The sequence below is a fragment of the Bos indicus genome, chromosome 9 (assembly GCF_029378745.1).
Source record: "Bos indicus isolate NIAB-ARS_2022 breed Sahiwal x Tharparkar chromosome 9, NIAB-ARS_B.indTharparkar_mat_pri_1.0, whole genome shotgun sequence".
NCBI lineage: Eukaryota > Metazoa > Chordata > Mammalia > Artiodactyla > Bovidae > Bos > Bos indicus.
Genome location: NC_091768.1, coordinates 12,165,310 through 12,182,946, shown reverse-complemented (window position 1 = coordinate 12,182,946; position 17,637 = coordinate 12,165,310). Strand labels below are relative to the sequence as shown.

General features: G+C 46.5%; 1 protein-coding gene across 3 annotated transcripts in view; it reads right to left on the bottom strand.

Moving 5' to 3' along the window:
* The window catches only part of KCNQ5 (potassium voltage-gated channel subfamily Q member 5), a 623,294-nt gene extending 607,248 nt beyond the window's left edge, over positions 1-16,046 (bottom strand). For all 3 annotated transcript variants that reach the window (XM_070795470.1, XM_070795469.1, XM_070795471.1), the window contains exon 1: positions 15,646-16,046. In XM_070795470.1, coding sequence (XP_070651571.1) covers positions 15,646-16,046 — 401 coding nt within the window. The remainder of the gene's footprint in view (positions 1-15,645) is intronic.
* Between the last annotated feature and the right edge of the window lie 1,591 nt (positions 16,047-17,637).

The following is a 17,637-nucleotide window of genomic DNA, read 5'->3' as shown; positions in this document are numbered from 1 at the left end:
GAGAATCCCATGGACAGAGGAGCCTGGTGGGCTTCAGTCCACAGGGGACACAGAGTCAGACACGAGCGACTCAGCACAAGTTGGTTCCTTTGTGCTGACTCTCAACCATCTCTTTGGGTTTATTCTTTGGTGGATCTGAATCTAAAGGATTTATCTGCTTTTCTTCTATGGAAAAAAACTTGGATGCCAATTTGAATTTTCAAGCTTGGAAATAATTTGGCCCCTAAACACAGTGATTGTCTTTTCTGCCAAGTGTCAAGGACCATGTCAAACACAGGAGTAAAGTAGATGCCCCTTGGGTTCAAGATCTTATTTTGAAGGTGATAAATGTGTTCCCCTAAAGTCATTCGGGACCTAGAGACAGACATCCTGGAATCTGAAGTCAAGTGGGCCTTAGAAAGCATCACTACGAACAAAGCTAGTGGAGGTGATGGAATCCCAGTTGAGCTATTTCAAATCCTGAAAGATGATGCTGTGAAAGTGCTGCACTCAATATGCCAGCAAATTTGGAAAACTCAGCAGTGGCCACAGGACTGGAAAAGGTCCGTTTTCATTCCAATCCCAAAGAAAGGCAATGCCAGAGAACGCTCAAACTACCACACAATTGCACTCATCTCACATGCTAGTAAAGTAAGGCTCAAAATTCTCCAAGCCAGGCTTGAGCAATACGTGAACTGTGAACTTCCAGATGTTCAAGCTGGTTTTAGAAAAGGCAGAGGAACCAGAGATCAAGTTGCCAACATCTGCTGGATCATCGAAAAAGCAAGAGAGTCCTAGAAAAACATCTATTTCTGCTTTATTGACTATGCCAAAGCCTTTGACTGTGTGGATCACAATAAACTGTGGAAAATTCTGAAAGAGATGGGAATACCAGACCTCCTGACCTGCCTCTTGAGAAACCTATATGCAGATCAGGAAGCAATAGTTAGAATTGGACATGGAACAACAGACTGGTTCCAAATAAGAAAAAGAGTACATCAAGGCTGCATATTGTCACCCTGCTTATTTACCTTATATGCAGAGTACATCATGAGAAATGCTGGACTGGAAGAAACACAAGCTGGAATCAAGATTGCTGTAATAAATATCAATAACCTCAGATATGCAGATGACACCACCCTTATGGCAGAAAGTGAAGAGGAACTCAAAAGCCTCTTGATGAAAGTGAAAGAGGAGAGTGAAAAGGTGGCTTAAAGCTCAACATTCAGAAAACTAAGATCATGGCATCTGGTCCCATCACTTCATGGGAAATAGATGGGGAAACAGTGGAAACAGTGTCAGACTTTATTTTTGGGGGCTCCAAAATCACTGTAGGTGGTGACTGCAGCCATGAAATTAAAAGATGCTACTTCTTGGAAGGAAAGTTATGACCAACCTAGATAGCATATTGAAAAGCAGAGACATTACTTTGCCAACAAAGGTCCGTCTAGTCAAGGCTATGGTTTTTCCAGGAGTCATGTATAGATGTGAGAATTGGACTGTGAAGAAAGCTGAGCACCAAAGAATTGATGCTTTAGAACTGTGATGTTGGAGAAGACTCCTGAGAGTCCCTTGGACTGCAAGGAGATCCAACCAGTCCATTCTGAAGGAGATCAGCCCTGAGATGTCTTTGGAAGGACTGATGCTAAAGCTGAAACTCCAATACTTTGGCCACCTCATGCAAAGAGTTGACTCAGTGGAAAAGACTCACACTGGGAGGGATTGGGGGCAGGAGGAGAAGGGGACGACAGAGGATGAGATGGCTGGATGGCATCACTGACTCGATGGATGTGAGTTTGAGTAAACTCTGGAGTTGGTGATGGACAGGGAGACCTGGCGTGCTGCGATTCATGGGGTCGCAAAGAGTCAGACTCGATTTAGTGACTGAAGTGAACTGAACTGAAAGTCATTTGTACTGACATCCAACTTCCTTTTCCATTTAATGGAGCAGAACAGAACTATAAGATCTAATCGTCTGACACGGTACCTTTAAAATTAATATAACGTCACTGTGTATTTCTGTCATTTCACTGTAAACCTAGTTCAGAAATATATCTAAAATAATCAAGTGCGCCAGTTTCATCCAGCTCATTAGAACTGATTCAAATGCATTCTTTTTAATGGCTGAGTAATACTCCATTGTGTATATGTACCACAGCTTTCTTATCCATTCATCTGCTGATGGCATTGAAACATGTATAATATCATATAAGAAACGAATTGCCAATCCAAGGTCGATACAGGATTCTTGGGGCTGGTGCACTAGGACGACCCAGAGGGATAGTACAGGGAGGGAGGTGGGGGGGAGGTTAGGATGAGGAACATGTGTACACCCATGGCAGATTCATGTTGATGTGTGGCAGAACCAATACAATATTGTAAACTAATTAGCCTCCAATTAAAATAAATAAATTTAAATTAAAAAAATAACCTCCTAGAAATATTAAAAAATAATAAAAAATAAATAACCAATCTTCAATTGCATAACGAAAAAGAATAAAATAAAATAAGATAATCAACAGCACCTTAGAGACTGCAGTGAACACACATTCTTGGGCACTTGGATACTGAATAAATGAATGAAAGAATGAATGAATCCTAGGCCTCATGGAAGGCAGGGCATACTATCTTCCCTCCATGTACTAGAATAAAGAAAGCTAACAAGAGTAGAAATTTAGAATATGTACTGAAGATAAATGGGCCTTTTTATTTGACTTAAAACAACAACAACAAATTTTGGTTTGCATTATTTTCTATAAGTCATTTTGGGGAGAAAAAGTAACATCCCCAAAGTATTATGAAGCAGCATTGGGTTCATTTCTGTTTTTAAACATACTTAGGAGCAAATTGAACATACTCAGAATGTTTTATTAACTAGAACATTTAGTTTAACTAGTTTAATTACTGCTCTTTGGGAATCACTATGATCAGTGGGAGCTCCTGGGTTTGGTCTCTGTGTGGGATGCACTGCACAGAACGCCCACCTGCACAGTGACTGGGCACCCAGGTTCAAAGATCTCCAAGGGGCCAAGAGAGGCAGCTGACAGCAGTTCTCTACGGTGACTGGACTTTACCCTGAAAATTCCTTTAATGGGAGCAGTAGCTAAATGATACTGGAAAAGGGCCAACCTTTGCTTTTATCCTGTCAACTCAGAGAGGTGGGTTTGCAGCTCAGTAAATGCATATCCTCCTGAAGTAAAAATTCCTTGACAGAATAAGCTGTGTCTTATTTCTGCTCAGTCTCTGTAGTTCCTGTGTAGTTCAGGTCCTTACACAAAGCATGAGGTCACATTATTGAACAAATACCAATCAATTAACATTCTAATACAAATGGGAAAGCTGAGAAAGGTATCCAATGACTGAAAATCATGGGAGAAGAATCCAAATCCTCAATCTCACCCAGTCCCTCATTCACTCAGTTTAGAGAAAAGGGAATCCTAACTTGGTATCCATTCCATAAAGACTATAGGAATAGCTTTCATAAAGCCTATGCTTCAGAAAAATTTTTCCAACTAGGAAAAAGTACAGGTGGTTTTCTGTGTCATATGCAATCCTCTGACAACTTGCATCTTGAGTCCATACTTTAATCTCCAATTAAAGAGGAAAACTGCAGCTCTCTGTTGCCAAATTATAGATCTATTTCTTGGCTCACTGAGAAAGGAAACTGCTAACGACTGTAAACAGTCTGTGTGATAATTTTTTTTTTTATGGAAGTATAGTGGACATCCAAATTATGTTAGTTTCAGGTGTATGGTGTAGTGATTTGACAATCAAGTACATTATGAAACGACCACTAAATCTTGTCACAGATCGTCACCAGATAAAGTTATTATAATGTTATAGACTATATTCTTCATGCTGTATATTACATCCCATGACTTATTTATTCTATAACTGAAAGTCTGTACCTCTCATCCACTCCGTCTGTTACACCCAACTCCCTGCTCCCTGCCCTTCTGACAACCACCAGTCTGCTCTGTCTATATAAACCTATTTCCATTTTGTTTGTTCATTTGTTTTGTTTTTTAGACTCCACATTTAAGTGAGATCATCTGCTATTTGTCTTTGTCTGACTCATTTTACTCAGCATAATGCCCTTAACGTCCAACCCTGTTACTGCAAACGGCAAGATTTCATTCTTTTCTATATCTATATATATATCATGCTCTTGCCTGGAAAATCCCATGGACGGAGGAGCCTGGTAGGCTGCAGTCCATGGGGTCACTGGGAGTTGGACACGACTGAGCGACTTCACTTTCACTTTTCACTCTCATGCATTGGAGAAGGAAATGGCAACCCACTCCAGTGTTCTTGCCTGGAGAATCCCAGGGACGGGGGAGCCTGGTGGGCTGCCGTCTATGGGGTCACACAGAGTCGGACACGACTGAAGCGACTTAGCAGCAGCAGCAGCAGTTTATCAGTTATATACAGTAGTGAACTTCCAAAATGGAAAGCATAATTTTTTAAAAAATTATTCACTGCATCTCTGATTACTCCCAGATTTAAGAAATAATAGGTAGATATTAGAAAGCCTTAGAGCAATTTTAAGGCTTCACTCTCTGATTTCTTCAGAAACCTGAGCCTAACCAAAACCCAGGAAAAAGAGAGTTCTCTAAGCCACACATCTTTCTAGAGGCCTTGGTGAATTGCTGCAGGGCAGTGAGTACATTAGGTGGCCCGGTCTGCTCATGCAGGACACTCCTGCAGCCTGTAAGCAATTATAAGGTCAGCGCATCTCCTGATTAAGAGCAGATAGCTTTGAAAGGAAGAGAAATCAAATTATACAATGTGGTAAAAAGAAATGAGGAAAAACCTCATTCCAGAAATATGGATGCCAAGAGAGGAGGAAAAAAAAACAAAAACTAGGAGCAGTTTAATTTGGGGAAAGATGACAGGACAAATGAAGGAAAGAAAAGAAGAAATATCAAGGGTTTCCCCTATGTGTATGAAGGAGGGGAGCATGGAGCCTAAATGGAAGACATTTATACTAGTGTGAAGAAAACACAAGTATTCTATTAGTTTAAAGAAAGAAAATTTGGTAAAATCAGTTTGTAGCCAATAGTTCTACCTTCAGCCATTGTGAAATGTAAACAAGCAATTGCTGCTATTTTATGTGAATTTTAGTTATCCTGCAATGAGAGTATAAGTTTGAAATATGATGTTTATAGGAAATGCTATTAAGAAGTTATTATAACAATCTGGGTTCTTAATATAAGTGGCTGTAAAATTAAAACTAATAGAACTTAAGGAAATTTCTCTTTGAAAACTAAAAACTTATAACATTCAAATAGTCCTCCTGGTAGCAATAAACTAGGTAAATTTTGATTAAAAACAAAGGATAAAAATCTGGGCTTGATGCCATAGGAGATACAAAAAAAAAAAAGGTACTTTGGTTTCTTTAGACACAAATTATTTGTGAAGCATTAAACAATCCAATTAGAAAGCAATGCAAGAATGTAATTAAGGAGTAAAATACATGGTCCAAATAATAAAAGCTTTGGGAGGTAAATAAAAGGAAAGAAATAAGCCAGAGCTATCAAGAAAAACTTTGTGGAAAAATTAAAACTTGGGCTGGTTCGAATTCGGAGACAGAGAAACAAATGTTGCTAATACTAAAATAATTATTTTGTATATACTATATTGCTAAGAGCTACACCAGACACGAGAGCTGTTTTTAAATTACACCATCCACATGAAATGAGGGGCCTGGGCCCACAGGCACCACCCAGGATCAGGATCCAGTGGGTAAGAACGCAGGCTCTCAGTCAGCCTGCTTGGTTCTGAGTTTTTCCTCCAGGAACTCGGGGGCTGACTGTGGTCAGGTCACCATCATTCCCCTTGACTCAGCATCCTGGTCTGTTCCCCAGTAAACTTCCTTGAGGTCAAGGTCAACATCACTCCCCTTTTTGAACCACCAGCATCGAGCCCATTCAGCGGTACACACAATGCCTGTCGGGTGTTCATCACAATTCATCGTTTAAATAAAAAAGAGAAATTATGACATGATAGTTCATGATGCTGTAGCTGAAGCTCCAATACTTTGGCCACTGGATTCAAAGAGCCGACTCACTGGAAAAGACCCTGATGCTGGGAAAGACTGAGGGCAGGAGGAGAAGGGGGCAGCGGAGGATGAGATGGTTGGATGGCATCACCAACTCAATGGACATGAGTTTGAGCAAACTCTGGGAGATGGTGATGGACGGGGAAACCTGGCGTGCTGCAGCCCATGGGGTCGCAGTCAGACACGACTGAGCGACTGAACAAGAACAACATGATTATAAAAGATCATCCTGCCACGGACTGAAGAAGGAAGAAAGCTTCTCAAATTACGTCCCAGGTACTATAAATGGAAGCAACGGACACTATGACTAAGTGTGTAAAAAAGTTTTTTCTTTATATACAGTTAATATCTTTCAAAGTATGATATAAACTCCAGATGATCTTTTTATTTCAATTGCATCTTATTCAAATCCATTATTTACTTGTAGAGGAGCAAAAATAAGGTAAATGTAAATATTTGCATAACAAGTTCTCTGCTAGGATAGACTGTATATAAAATACATGTGTGCAGATAGAGACAAAGATTTAAAATGGGAAAAGTGCAAAGCATTTTTCAGTTTATAAACAGATGACTTCAGTAGCATTTAGGAAACTGATCACAAAGGATCAAAAGGATCACCTAAAACTTTGAGAGCCATCAAGCAATTTTTAAAATTATGAAAAATGCAGTTGCGTGGCCAATCTGTCTCCCATGTTGAAACCAAATAACACTTCAAATAGTATCCATGAAACGGCTGAAGGAAAAGAAAATTGTAATGAAAACATCTACCCATCCTTAAACACAAGTGGAAGCTGTGGCCGCCCCGCAATTGTGCTTCAAGCAGTTTCAAAAGGGCCGGCTGGGTGAAAACTTGTTCTGCTGAGCTCTCATCTGCCAAAATAGCCATTTGCAATTAAAAATTAAAACCACTGGCACCTGTTCTTTGCAAGCAATTATTAAAAGACGGCTGGCTACCTTCCTGGCTTGTAGTGGTTTCTGCATCAAGACTTCATGCCATTTTGAAATATTCCTGTCTTATGTTTCATTTCTCTAAGGCCATAAAGTTCCCAAGACTAAGATTTTAACACTTTCAACATTTCTAATTGTAATATGAACCAGACTTCCCTGGTGGCTCAGACGGTAAAGCATCTGCCTACAATGCAGGAGATCCGGGTTTGATCCCTGGGTTGGGAAGATCCCCTGGAGAAGGAAATGGCAACCCACTCCAGTTCTCTTGCCTGGAAAATCCCATAGACGGAGGAACCCGGTAGGCTACAGTCCATGGGGTCGCAAAGCTTCCGACAACACTTCTTATCTTGCGTTTCATTTCTCTCAGGCCATAAAGTTCCCAAGACTAAGATTGTAACACTTTCAACATTTCTAATTGTAATATGATCCTCAAATACTACAGCATTGTTTCAATTTCTGAAAACAGATTGATTTGAGCATTTTGTTTTATTATACACGTGCATTTTATTATACATATATATTTTATTAAAATGTTACTAGATTAGCAGGGCATAAAGCAGTGTAACTTGTACAAGGCCTCACTGTATTTAAGGGAAATCAGTGATTTTTTAAAGAATTCAGGAGCAAAATGAAAATGCAAACATCAATTTCTGCAGACAGAGGCTTAACTCCGAACAGAATACATATGTAAATAAAAAAGTCACTCATCAGGTCTGTTTGAGTCCTGACACAGGGAGTGGCCGAGACAGTCAAATTCCATCTTCCTCCAGGAAGCCATCCGTGTATTTGAGGGAGGTGTGGGGTGTCAGTAAGGCTTCAGTCTGCAAGCATGAAGTATCTTCTATGTGGTGGACACAGGTCTGTTTGCGGGTGACACAGCAGAGAAGCGGACAGAGAGCCTCCCCCTCACCCCCCTTAAGAAACTGGGCAGAGACAGGCAACAAACAAACCCTTCCTCCTCCAACAGGGGAGTGCTGTCTTGTTTAATTCCTCAGAAAGACCCCCTTGACTGCTATGCGGCCCATAGACCTCACCAGGAGTTAGGAGTTAATGCAAATAATTAGGAGGTGGCCCTGCAGCTCAGAGCTGAGGAAGGGAAATTTTGAAAAGATCATGTGGAAAATCTGAAAACAGTGGTGTGGGGAGTTAGGCTAATCTTGATCTCTAAGACACTACATTGCTAAGTATGTGTGCTAAGTTGTTTCAGCCGTGTCCAACTCTTTGTGACTTCCCCCCTGGACGGTAGCCTGCCAGGCTCCTCTGTCCATGGGATTCTCCAGGCATGAATACTGCACTGGGTTGCCATGCCTTCTTCCAAGGGATCTTCCCAACCCAGGGATGGAACCCGTGTCTCTTAGGTCTCCTCTTTTGGCAGGTAGGTTCTTTACCACTAGCGCCACCTGGGAAACCCACATTACTGAGTATGCTATGCTATGCTAAGTCACTTCAGTCGTGTCCGACTCTGTGCGACCCCATGGACGGCCCCACCAGGCTTCCCCGTCCCTGGGATCCTCCAGGCAAGAACACTGGAGTGGGTTGCCATTTCCTTCTCCAATACATGAAAGTGAAAAGTGAAAGTGAAGTCGCTCAGTCATGTCTGACTCTTAGTAACCCCATGCACTGCAGCCTACCAGGCTCCTCTGTCCATGGGATTTTCCAAGCAAGAGTACTGGAGTGAGGTGCCATTGCCTTCTCCGATTACTGAGTATGGTATGTGATAATAAAATCTTGTCCTATTTTAAACTATTCGTTTAAATGCTATATTAACAACAACAACAACAATTATTTGCTGCTTTCAGTATTAAAATCAGAATTCAAATGTAAGAAAAGAGAAAATATCAAGTCGCTCATTACAAACACTCCTTCCCCTTCAGATAAGACTTCAGACCCTCACCACCTCCACTACTGTGGCTGCATCACAAACACTGCTGTGACTGCTTCACAGATGGGATTTGGAGACCCAGGAAGGTGAAATTACTCCTTCCAAGTCACAAAGAGCATTAGTGGGAAAGTTCGAAGCGAAGCAAAGCAAAGACTTCCTACTTCCGGACCCATACCTTTCTCCTCGAAGTGAATCATCAGTATCTTCAGTTCAGTTCAGTCGCTCAGGCACGTCCGATTCTTTGCGACCCCATGGACTGCAGCAAGAAAATCACAAACACCTGGTAATTCCTTCAGCTCTGCTTCACTCTGCAATTCCTCTATGGAAAGTTTCCAAGGAAAATGATTTACTTACTCATAAAGCAAGCTTTTGAATTGTGGTGTTGGAGAAGACTCTTGAGAGTCCCTTGGACTGCAAGGAGATCCAACCAGTCCATCCTAAAGGAAATCAGTCCTGGGTGTTCATTGGAAGGACTGATGTTGAAGCTGAAATTCCAATACTTTGGCCACCTGATGCGAAGAGCTGACTCATTTGTAAAGACCCTGATGCTGGGAAAGATTGAAGGCAGGAGGAGAAGGGGATGACAGGGGATGAGATGGTTGGACGGCATCACTGACTCAATGGACATGGGTTTGAGTAAACTCCGGGAGTTGGTGACGGACAGGGAAGCCTGGCGTGTTGCGGTTCATGGGGTCGCAAAAAGCTGGACACAACTGAGCAACTGAACTGAAAGCAAATGTTTATGGAGGGTCTACTAGATACAGGGCACCTTGCTAGGTGTTTAGGACCCAGAGATCTGTAGGAGGTTTTCTGCAGGGGAAGTTCACCCTCTCATGGGAGAGACAGACCAAGTAGCTAACAATGACCACATGGCAGGGCAAGCACCACAGTAATGACATTCCCGGGGCCGGGGAACCTGAGACAAGAAGCACCTACATTAACCCAGCATCCGGGATATGAGCTCAGGAGAGGTGATCTTTGAATTGTATTTTGAAGAAGCTGTAGGAGTTGGGCAGCCAGAGGGTAAGGAGTAGGGAAAACCCCAGGGAACAGTGGGAGCAAACACTGTCTAGCAGAAGACACAAGACAGCAAGGCTGGAGCTCTAGGGGGGTGCGTTAGAGATGAGACACGAAAGGGGGCACGGGCCATGTCAGGAGGGTTCTTGGGAGCCAATCCAATGAATCTGGAGTTAACTTACACTCCTGTCCCCACCTCCCCAGCACCCAGCCATCCCCAACCTGCTTAAATCCCGTGTGTGATGTCATCTCAGTGAAGCTGCTTCAGCAAAGGCCACCAGCGACTGCCTTCATCACTAGCCAATAAAATCCTAACACATCTCTTCTAGTCATTTCTGCAGCAGCGGAAACACCAACCACGGCTCCTTCCTGTACACGTCTTTCTTTCTTTGCTTCAGTGAAGAGAAAGTCTCTTGGCTTATCCCCCGGGCACTGAGGTCGCTGTCACATTTCCCCAGGTCTTCTGTGAGCTCTTAACCTGCCCCCTACTGCCTGCCGGCGGGAGGTGCTCCCACCATGCCCTCCACCTGTCCTTGTCCCACTCTGCATCCCTGGGCTAACTCACTCCTCCTCTTGATTGCTTTCACCAGCACAACACTGCTGGCAGCTTCCAAATCTAGATATCTGCTCTAGACATCAAGATTCTGCTCCAGATTTGAAAAAGCGGTCCTTCCTTCAAATATATTTTACTTATTTCTGCTCTCTTCTTGACAAAACATGACAGGTGCTGGCTGCTGGTCTAAGACTCAATGGAGAGAAACTGGGTACAGCAGGTTCACTATCACGTGTTTATCCCTTGCAGTCTCCCCCCAAATGACTTACGAACATCTCCAACTCACTGAGTGCAAGTCTGAACTCATCATGGTCCCTGAACGTATTCTCGCATCCTTTGTCCCGTATCTTAGTGAATGGTACTTCTGTTCCCCAAGTCACCCAGCTCAGAGTCATCCTTTTCATTTGGAGTGATGAAAACACTCTGAGTTCTACCTACTTAAATGTTTTCTAATTAAATCCCTCCTTCTTGTCCCCACAGTTGCTGCCTGAGCTCCTCAGGAAGTTATCTCTCACCCGCCTGTAACAAGGCATGGCACGATTCATCAGACATCGTTGAATCCTGTTCAACAGACATCCATGAATTTATGGATAAAAGAACACGAGAATGAGTGGGAAACCTGGCCAGTTGCTGAAAAATTCTCACCAGCCACACTGGTTCTGTTTGGTACCTTTCAATCCACTGACTGAACCAATGAAAGCCACATCTTTCTGAAATTCCTTTCTGATGACATCATCCCTCTGATTATCAGCATTCAGTGACCAGTCGTTCCTACAGGATAAAGACTAGATTCCATGGCTGGCACTGGAAGTCACCCGAGGTTAGGGACGTGCGCTATTGCTCTGCCCTCTTTTCCTGAGGTTGTTCTCATCCTATAAATACTTTCCAGTACCCGGAACTACTGACATGATTCCAATTCCACGTCTTTACGTATGCTTTTCCCTCCAGCAAGATGGCTCGCCACACTCCCCTCCCACCCTTGCTTTCACATCTGAAAATTAACTAGTCATTTGCCAAAACTCAGCTTGTGCTTCCCTTCCTCTCTGGAGCCTGTGCTGAACTTTCCACCCTGGGCTCCACTTCCCCCTCCTTTCCTATAAGACTCTGAACTCGCTCCTGGAACAGCAGCATTTCACTGCTGTTCACAGGCTTGCACTCACCCCCTACTGGAATCTTTTCCCGTCTTAAGAATGGAGGCCCCCACCTTATTAATCTGCGAATTAGCACAAAATGGAGATTGAAATATTTGCAGATGGATTGATGAATAAATGGATGAATAGATGGAGAAGGGTCTTGGAAAGATTACAGGCAAGGAGATAATGTGATAAGATGTGCATTTTAGGAAAACACTGCTGTCAGAGCAAAGAGCTGGAAGGCTCATAACACAAATCAGAGAATATTACAAAGAATCCAACGGAGATGTACAGAGAAACAGGGAGAGTAGCAGTAGCAAAGGAGAGAAGGGAATGGATCTGAAGAAAAAAAAAAAAACTTATAAAGTGAACACACAGATTTTACTGATCGTACGGATAGCCAGCAGGAGCAAGCTTGAGAAAAGTGAAGACATCAAGAATGGCTTCTAGGTTCCCAGCTTAGAAATAAAATATCTATACATTCTAATCCAAAGCATTAAGCCAGGCAAAGATACACCACAAATTTTTATATGGAGCCAATCATGCATTTGGCTTCCCTGATAGCTCAGTTGGTAAGAATCCACCTGCAATGTAGGAGACCCCAGTTCTATTTCTGGGTCAGGAAGATCCACTAGAGAAGGGACAGGCTACCAATCCCAGTGGGCTTCCCTGGTGGCTCAGAGGTTAAAGCATCTGCCTGCAATGTGGGAGACCTGGGTTCGATACCTGGGTTGGGAAGATCCCCTGGAGAAGGAAATGGCAACCTACTCCAGTATTCCTGCCTGGAGAATCCCATGGACAGAGGAGTCTGGTGGGCTACAGTCCACAGGGTCGCAAAGAGTCGGACACGACTAAGCGACTTCACTCACTCACTCACCAACCCCAGTATTCTTGGGCTTCCCTTGCAGCTTAACTGGTAAAGAATCTGCCTGCAATGCAGGAGACCTGAGTTTGATCCCTGGGTTGGGAAGATCCCATGGAGAAGGGAAAGGGTACCCATTCCAGTATTCTGGCCTGGACAATTCCACGGACTACACAGTCCATGGGGTCGCAAAGAGTCAGACACGACGGAGCGACTTCACTTTCTTTCACTTTCTATTAAACTAAAGGGCAGCTGAAAACAGGAAACTAGGAAACATGGTTGCCTGGTAAATCCTAAATTACCATAAAAAAACAGACTTTCCTAAGCTCCCTCGATTCATAAAGATTGGAAGAAAGTATTTATAGCAGGTCATCTCTTGCTCTTTCCAGCCATCTCATCAGTGAGCCAGGGATATATATATATATATATATATACACACACACACACACACATACACACACACACTTGAAACTATGCTTTATACCATTAAAATACCATTACAATCATGCTTTTTGCATATTTAACAGAAATGTCTCTTTACCCGAAACATAACTTTAAACATACTTTTCTTGCTTCTTGGCAATGAAAACACAAATCAACAGAGTAAATCCATCCCTGAAGTATACACCTCATTCATCACAGTACACTTGTTCTTGGCAAGAACCATAATGTGCTACAAAAACTGTTATTAAAGTAAGATTTGGGGATTCCCAGGCTGGCAAGGAATTAGTTACTTATACTGCTTTAGAAATTGTTTTCTTATAATTTCCTTTATTATTAATGGTCTTGTTAGACTTATAGTTCAAAGTAACTTTCCTTTATTAATCTAATGTATAAAGCCCAGCTATTCTAAAGCTCACTTAAATCATAAGCTGCTGCTGCCAAAGACGGCCTGTCCTCCTAGGCCAACTGTAGTTGTGCACAACCTCCCAGAAGATGATTCCGACTTTGTATCACCATGAGTCTAGCACCCCCTGCCACATCACTGAATCATTAGTTTCAGACTCTAGAAATTACTAATTCAAAGGTTTACAATAGCATGTGGTATTAATAAGTACATAATTTGTTTTGTTTCTACCACAAAAGACACTGGCTGACTGATAAAGACCGGTGAGTAGAGAATTATTCAAACTTGAACCTCTTGAACAATCATTTGTCAAAAATTTAAGATTCTGTAAGGCCAGAAAAACCTGTTATATCCTAACATATTGAAAATAAAATGTTGCATTACAAGAAGCCCTCATTCATGTTCAAGGGCAACACTTAGCAAATTCAAAGCATGAGCACTAACCAAGGTTGTCTCTAACCCTTTCTGAATATACAATATATAAACTACCAAAAATTCAAGGCTGCTAAGTAGCATCATATTGTAAAATCAGAGTTATGAATATTCTGAGCAAACTCTCGTAAAAAAATCATCTTCCATACAGTATATACTTTGTTGCCAAACTGAGCACAGATCATATTGCTAAATGTTTTAGTGGATTCAGATTGGTCAAAATAATTTATCAGGCTCATCAGGTAACAGGATTAATTATTATATCAACTCAGAGTGGATGAACATGTAAAGTATCAGTAGTGCTTCTCTAAGTCTAGCATTTACAACAGAAACCACATTTAAGGAAATGTGAATCTTGCAAACATTATACTTTTGATGTAATAATGATACTACACAACTTTCTCCTTGTGTACGTTGTAAGATGGAAAGTTGGCTGGAATATTCTGCCTAGTGCTAGATGTTCACATCAATCTGGGACTGTAAAATTTTCCAGACACCAGCGCCCCACAGATTGTAGACTCCACCAATTTCCTGACTACTACGTGGTAAAATTCCAGGCTCACCTATTTACAAAACCAGCCCCTTCCTCCATGTTATTTCAAAAATGTTTCTGGACTTGATGCCAATCCTCCATCTCAGGTGAGAGCTGTGTTTCGATGACAGGCCTCATTTCTTAAAAAAAACACCTAATTCATGTCTTCCAAACCCTTTTTTTTTTTAAACTAGGAAACAAGAAACCTATCAGGGAGTGCCTGCAACTTTCTCTACTGGCCTCCCAAGACTGAGACCTTTATATTCCATTTTGACAAAAAGAAGCAGAAAAGGGGAACGACAAAGAGAGGAGAAAAAAGAAGCAGAAAAGAAAAGATGTGGGTGTAACGGCATAAAAACTACCGTAAAATGTCCACATAAACGTAATTCTAACAGGAGATTGAATGAATGGACGTTGTGGGAAAAACAGTAGTAAACTTTAAAGCCACTGAAAGGTTTTAAATGCCTCAGGGAAAAATAAACATTTGCTTCCAATCATTTTCTCATTAAGCATTCTCTGCTAGATGGTGAGGCTTACTTAACACGCACACGCTCTGGCTCCAAACCACCAGTGCCAACTTCACCCACTGCCTGATCCCAGTCCCCGGCGGGCCATGTGCCCCGCACCTCTGCCTGCGCCCCTGCGCGACAGCGCTGGACTCCACGCGGGCCTCGTCCTCGGCGCCTGAGCGAACATCACCTCGCCTGGCCCTGCTCGCCTCCTCCAGACCTCTGCCACCTCTGTGACAGGAAGGATTTCTTGCACGGAGAGATTTTCCGTTAGCTGCGGCTGAGATGGCTGCGAGGCGTGTTTCCGGGCGCGCTGGCAACCTAGTTGCTGTCCCCACCGCGCAGCGGCCTCCCCAGCTCCGCCCCGGACCAAGACCCAGGCCTGCGCCTAGCCTCTCTGAGTCGCGTCTACCCCGCCATCACCTCCTAACCTCTCCAACACTCTACCAAGCTCCACGCGGGCGCACGGTCTCATGCGCCTTTCTCAGCTCCCGGGCGCCCCCCTCGGTTGGAACGGACGCATCTCGAGACCTCATCGCTCCCAATTATCCGCGCAGCCCGAGTCCCGCGCCTGCCCGGCTCTGCCCCTGAGCGCCAAGAGCGGCCGGGCAGCTCATTGCGTGCCCCACGGGGAAGTCTCCTTCTGCAGAGGCGAGGGGGTGGGGCTCAGGGAGGTGGCAGGCGCCAGAAGGGAGACCCTAAACACGTGCAAAGAAATAAAACCCACCACGTGTGCGCGCGAGAGCGTGTGGGCTCGTGTATATGTGTGTGTGCGTGTATACGCGCGCGGCCGGCCAGGGCGTGGGCGCCGGGCGTCCCGGGGGACCGGGCAGGAGGGTGCCCCCGGCCGCCGCGGTGCGGGGGGCGCAAGGGGGGGCGCGGGTACTCACACGAACGCGTGGTAGACGAACGCCCAGCCGCGGGGCCTCTCCAGCACGTTGTACAGGTAGTTCTGCAGCCGCCGGTACTTGACGTTGCGCCGGCAGCTCTGGCCGCTGGTGTAGGAGAGCGGCTTCCCGAGCAGGCTCATCCGGGCGCCCTGCTTGCCCCGCCGGCTCTCCCGCAGGCCGCCGCCACCCAGCGCCGCCGCGCGGGTGCCCAGCAGCAGCAGCCCGTCGCCGCCGGCGGCCGCCGAGTTCAGCAGCGCCCTGGCCCGGCCCGACTCCACATCCTTCATGCCGCCGCCCGTGCGCCCCCCGCCCGCCGCCGCCGCCGCCGCCGCCGGCGCGCCGCTCCTCACCCAGAGCCCGGCGGCGCCGCCCTCCTCGCCGCCCGCGTGCTGGCGGGGCATGGCATCACCGCGGGCACCGCGAGGGGGGCCCCGGCGGAGGGGGCCGCGGCCTCATGCGCGCCGGCCGCTTTCGAGGAGGGAGCCGCCACCGACGGGGCGCCCGACGGCCCGCGAGCTGCGCGCCGGGGGGCGGAGAGGGCGCCCGGAGGAGGCGAGGAGTCCAGGTGTCCAGTAGCCTTCAGTTCCTTAGGCGAAATCGGGACGTGTCGCGGGGGTGTCACTCCAAGAGGGCTCCTCCAGCCCCTCGGTCCCCGCGGCGGACACTCCCTCCTGGCGAAGCGCCCCCCGGGGCTGGAGAGGGAGCTCCTGCGCGCGCACGCCGAGTCCCAGGTTCCCCACGCCGGATCCCAGGCTCCCCACGCCGGAGGGGACCTGCGGCACCGAAACCCCTGTCAGGGACGAGAGTTCGGGGTATTCTCCCCAGGGCTTCGGAGCTGTTGGAAGGTGCGCCCCCCTCGTAGGAGGAAAAGGAGAGGCAGGCGCCCTTTCCTCCTGCCGCTGCACCGCCGCGCGGGCTCGTCCCGTCGTCCTTCCGCGAGTGGTGTGCGCGGGAACGGCCCAGCCCTGCCCTCCAGGTACCAGCCAGTCCACGAGCGCGCCGGCCCAGGCTCCGGGCGGGGGCGCTCGGATCCCCGCGTTCAGGGTGCAGCCCCGCGGGACGCGACTGCCTAGCCGGCGAGATGGGCGCTGGGCATCTCACCGCCACAAACTCCTCCAGCTTGCGGGCTGTGACTTTCCATCCCAGCATCAGATAGAGGAGCTGGACATCCTTGCCAGCCGGGGGTGGGGTGGGGTGCGTCAAAACTCCGCTTCTCCGCGGTGAACGACTGGCGCTGGGCTGTGCCTGACAGCGGCGCGAAGGAGGGAAGGACAGACCGGGTCCCTCCGTCAAGAAATTTGCATTGAAGTCACAGAAAGTCATAAACAGGCGAAGTCTCTCGGCGGTGGCGGCGGCAGTCCCTGAGTCTGGGGGCGGGGGGAAACCCTGTAGGATGGAGAGTCCAGGACCGCAATTTCGCTGGGTCCTCTCCCTACCCCGCTGTGCTGCCACTTACGCAGTGAGAGGCTTCTCCCGCCGCCTCCGACACGAGAGCGGGGCGCCCCAAACCCCCTTCCCCCTGGGGGAGGAGGGAGGCCGCCGAGCCTCTGGCCTTCAGCGAGACGGCGGCGTTAAAAACTGTGAGCCGCTGTGCGGGAGACACTGAGAGGAAGCTGGGCTTGGGAACTTCTTCCCAAAGAGTGGAACCCCTCCCCTCCCCCTCAAATAGGAAGGAAATGATCACTAGTTAAACTGAAGGAAGAACTGGGGTTCCACCGCAAAGCCAGAACAGATGGTTCCGAGACAGTGAGTCCCAGTGCCTTTTTGCTTCCAGAAGCCGAAAGCCGAGGCGTGAGTCCCGTGTCAGCTGCCCCCGGCTCTGGGGATGCTCGGCCAGCTCCTCCGTGTGCGCACACCCGTGCCGGCTCCGGTCTGCCTCGGGCAGCGGCCGCACGGCCCCGCTGGCCCCTTCCTTCTTCCTGTCATCGCTGCAATGTCCACGCAGCCCACTCGCCGGCTCCCGGCCGCCGGCGCGACCCCGCGCCCCCTCCC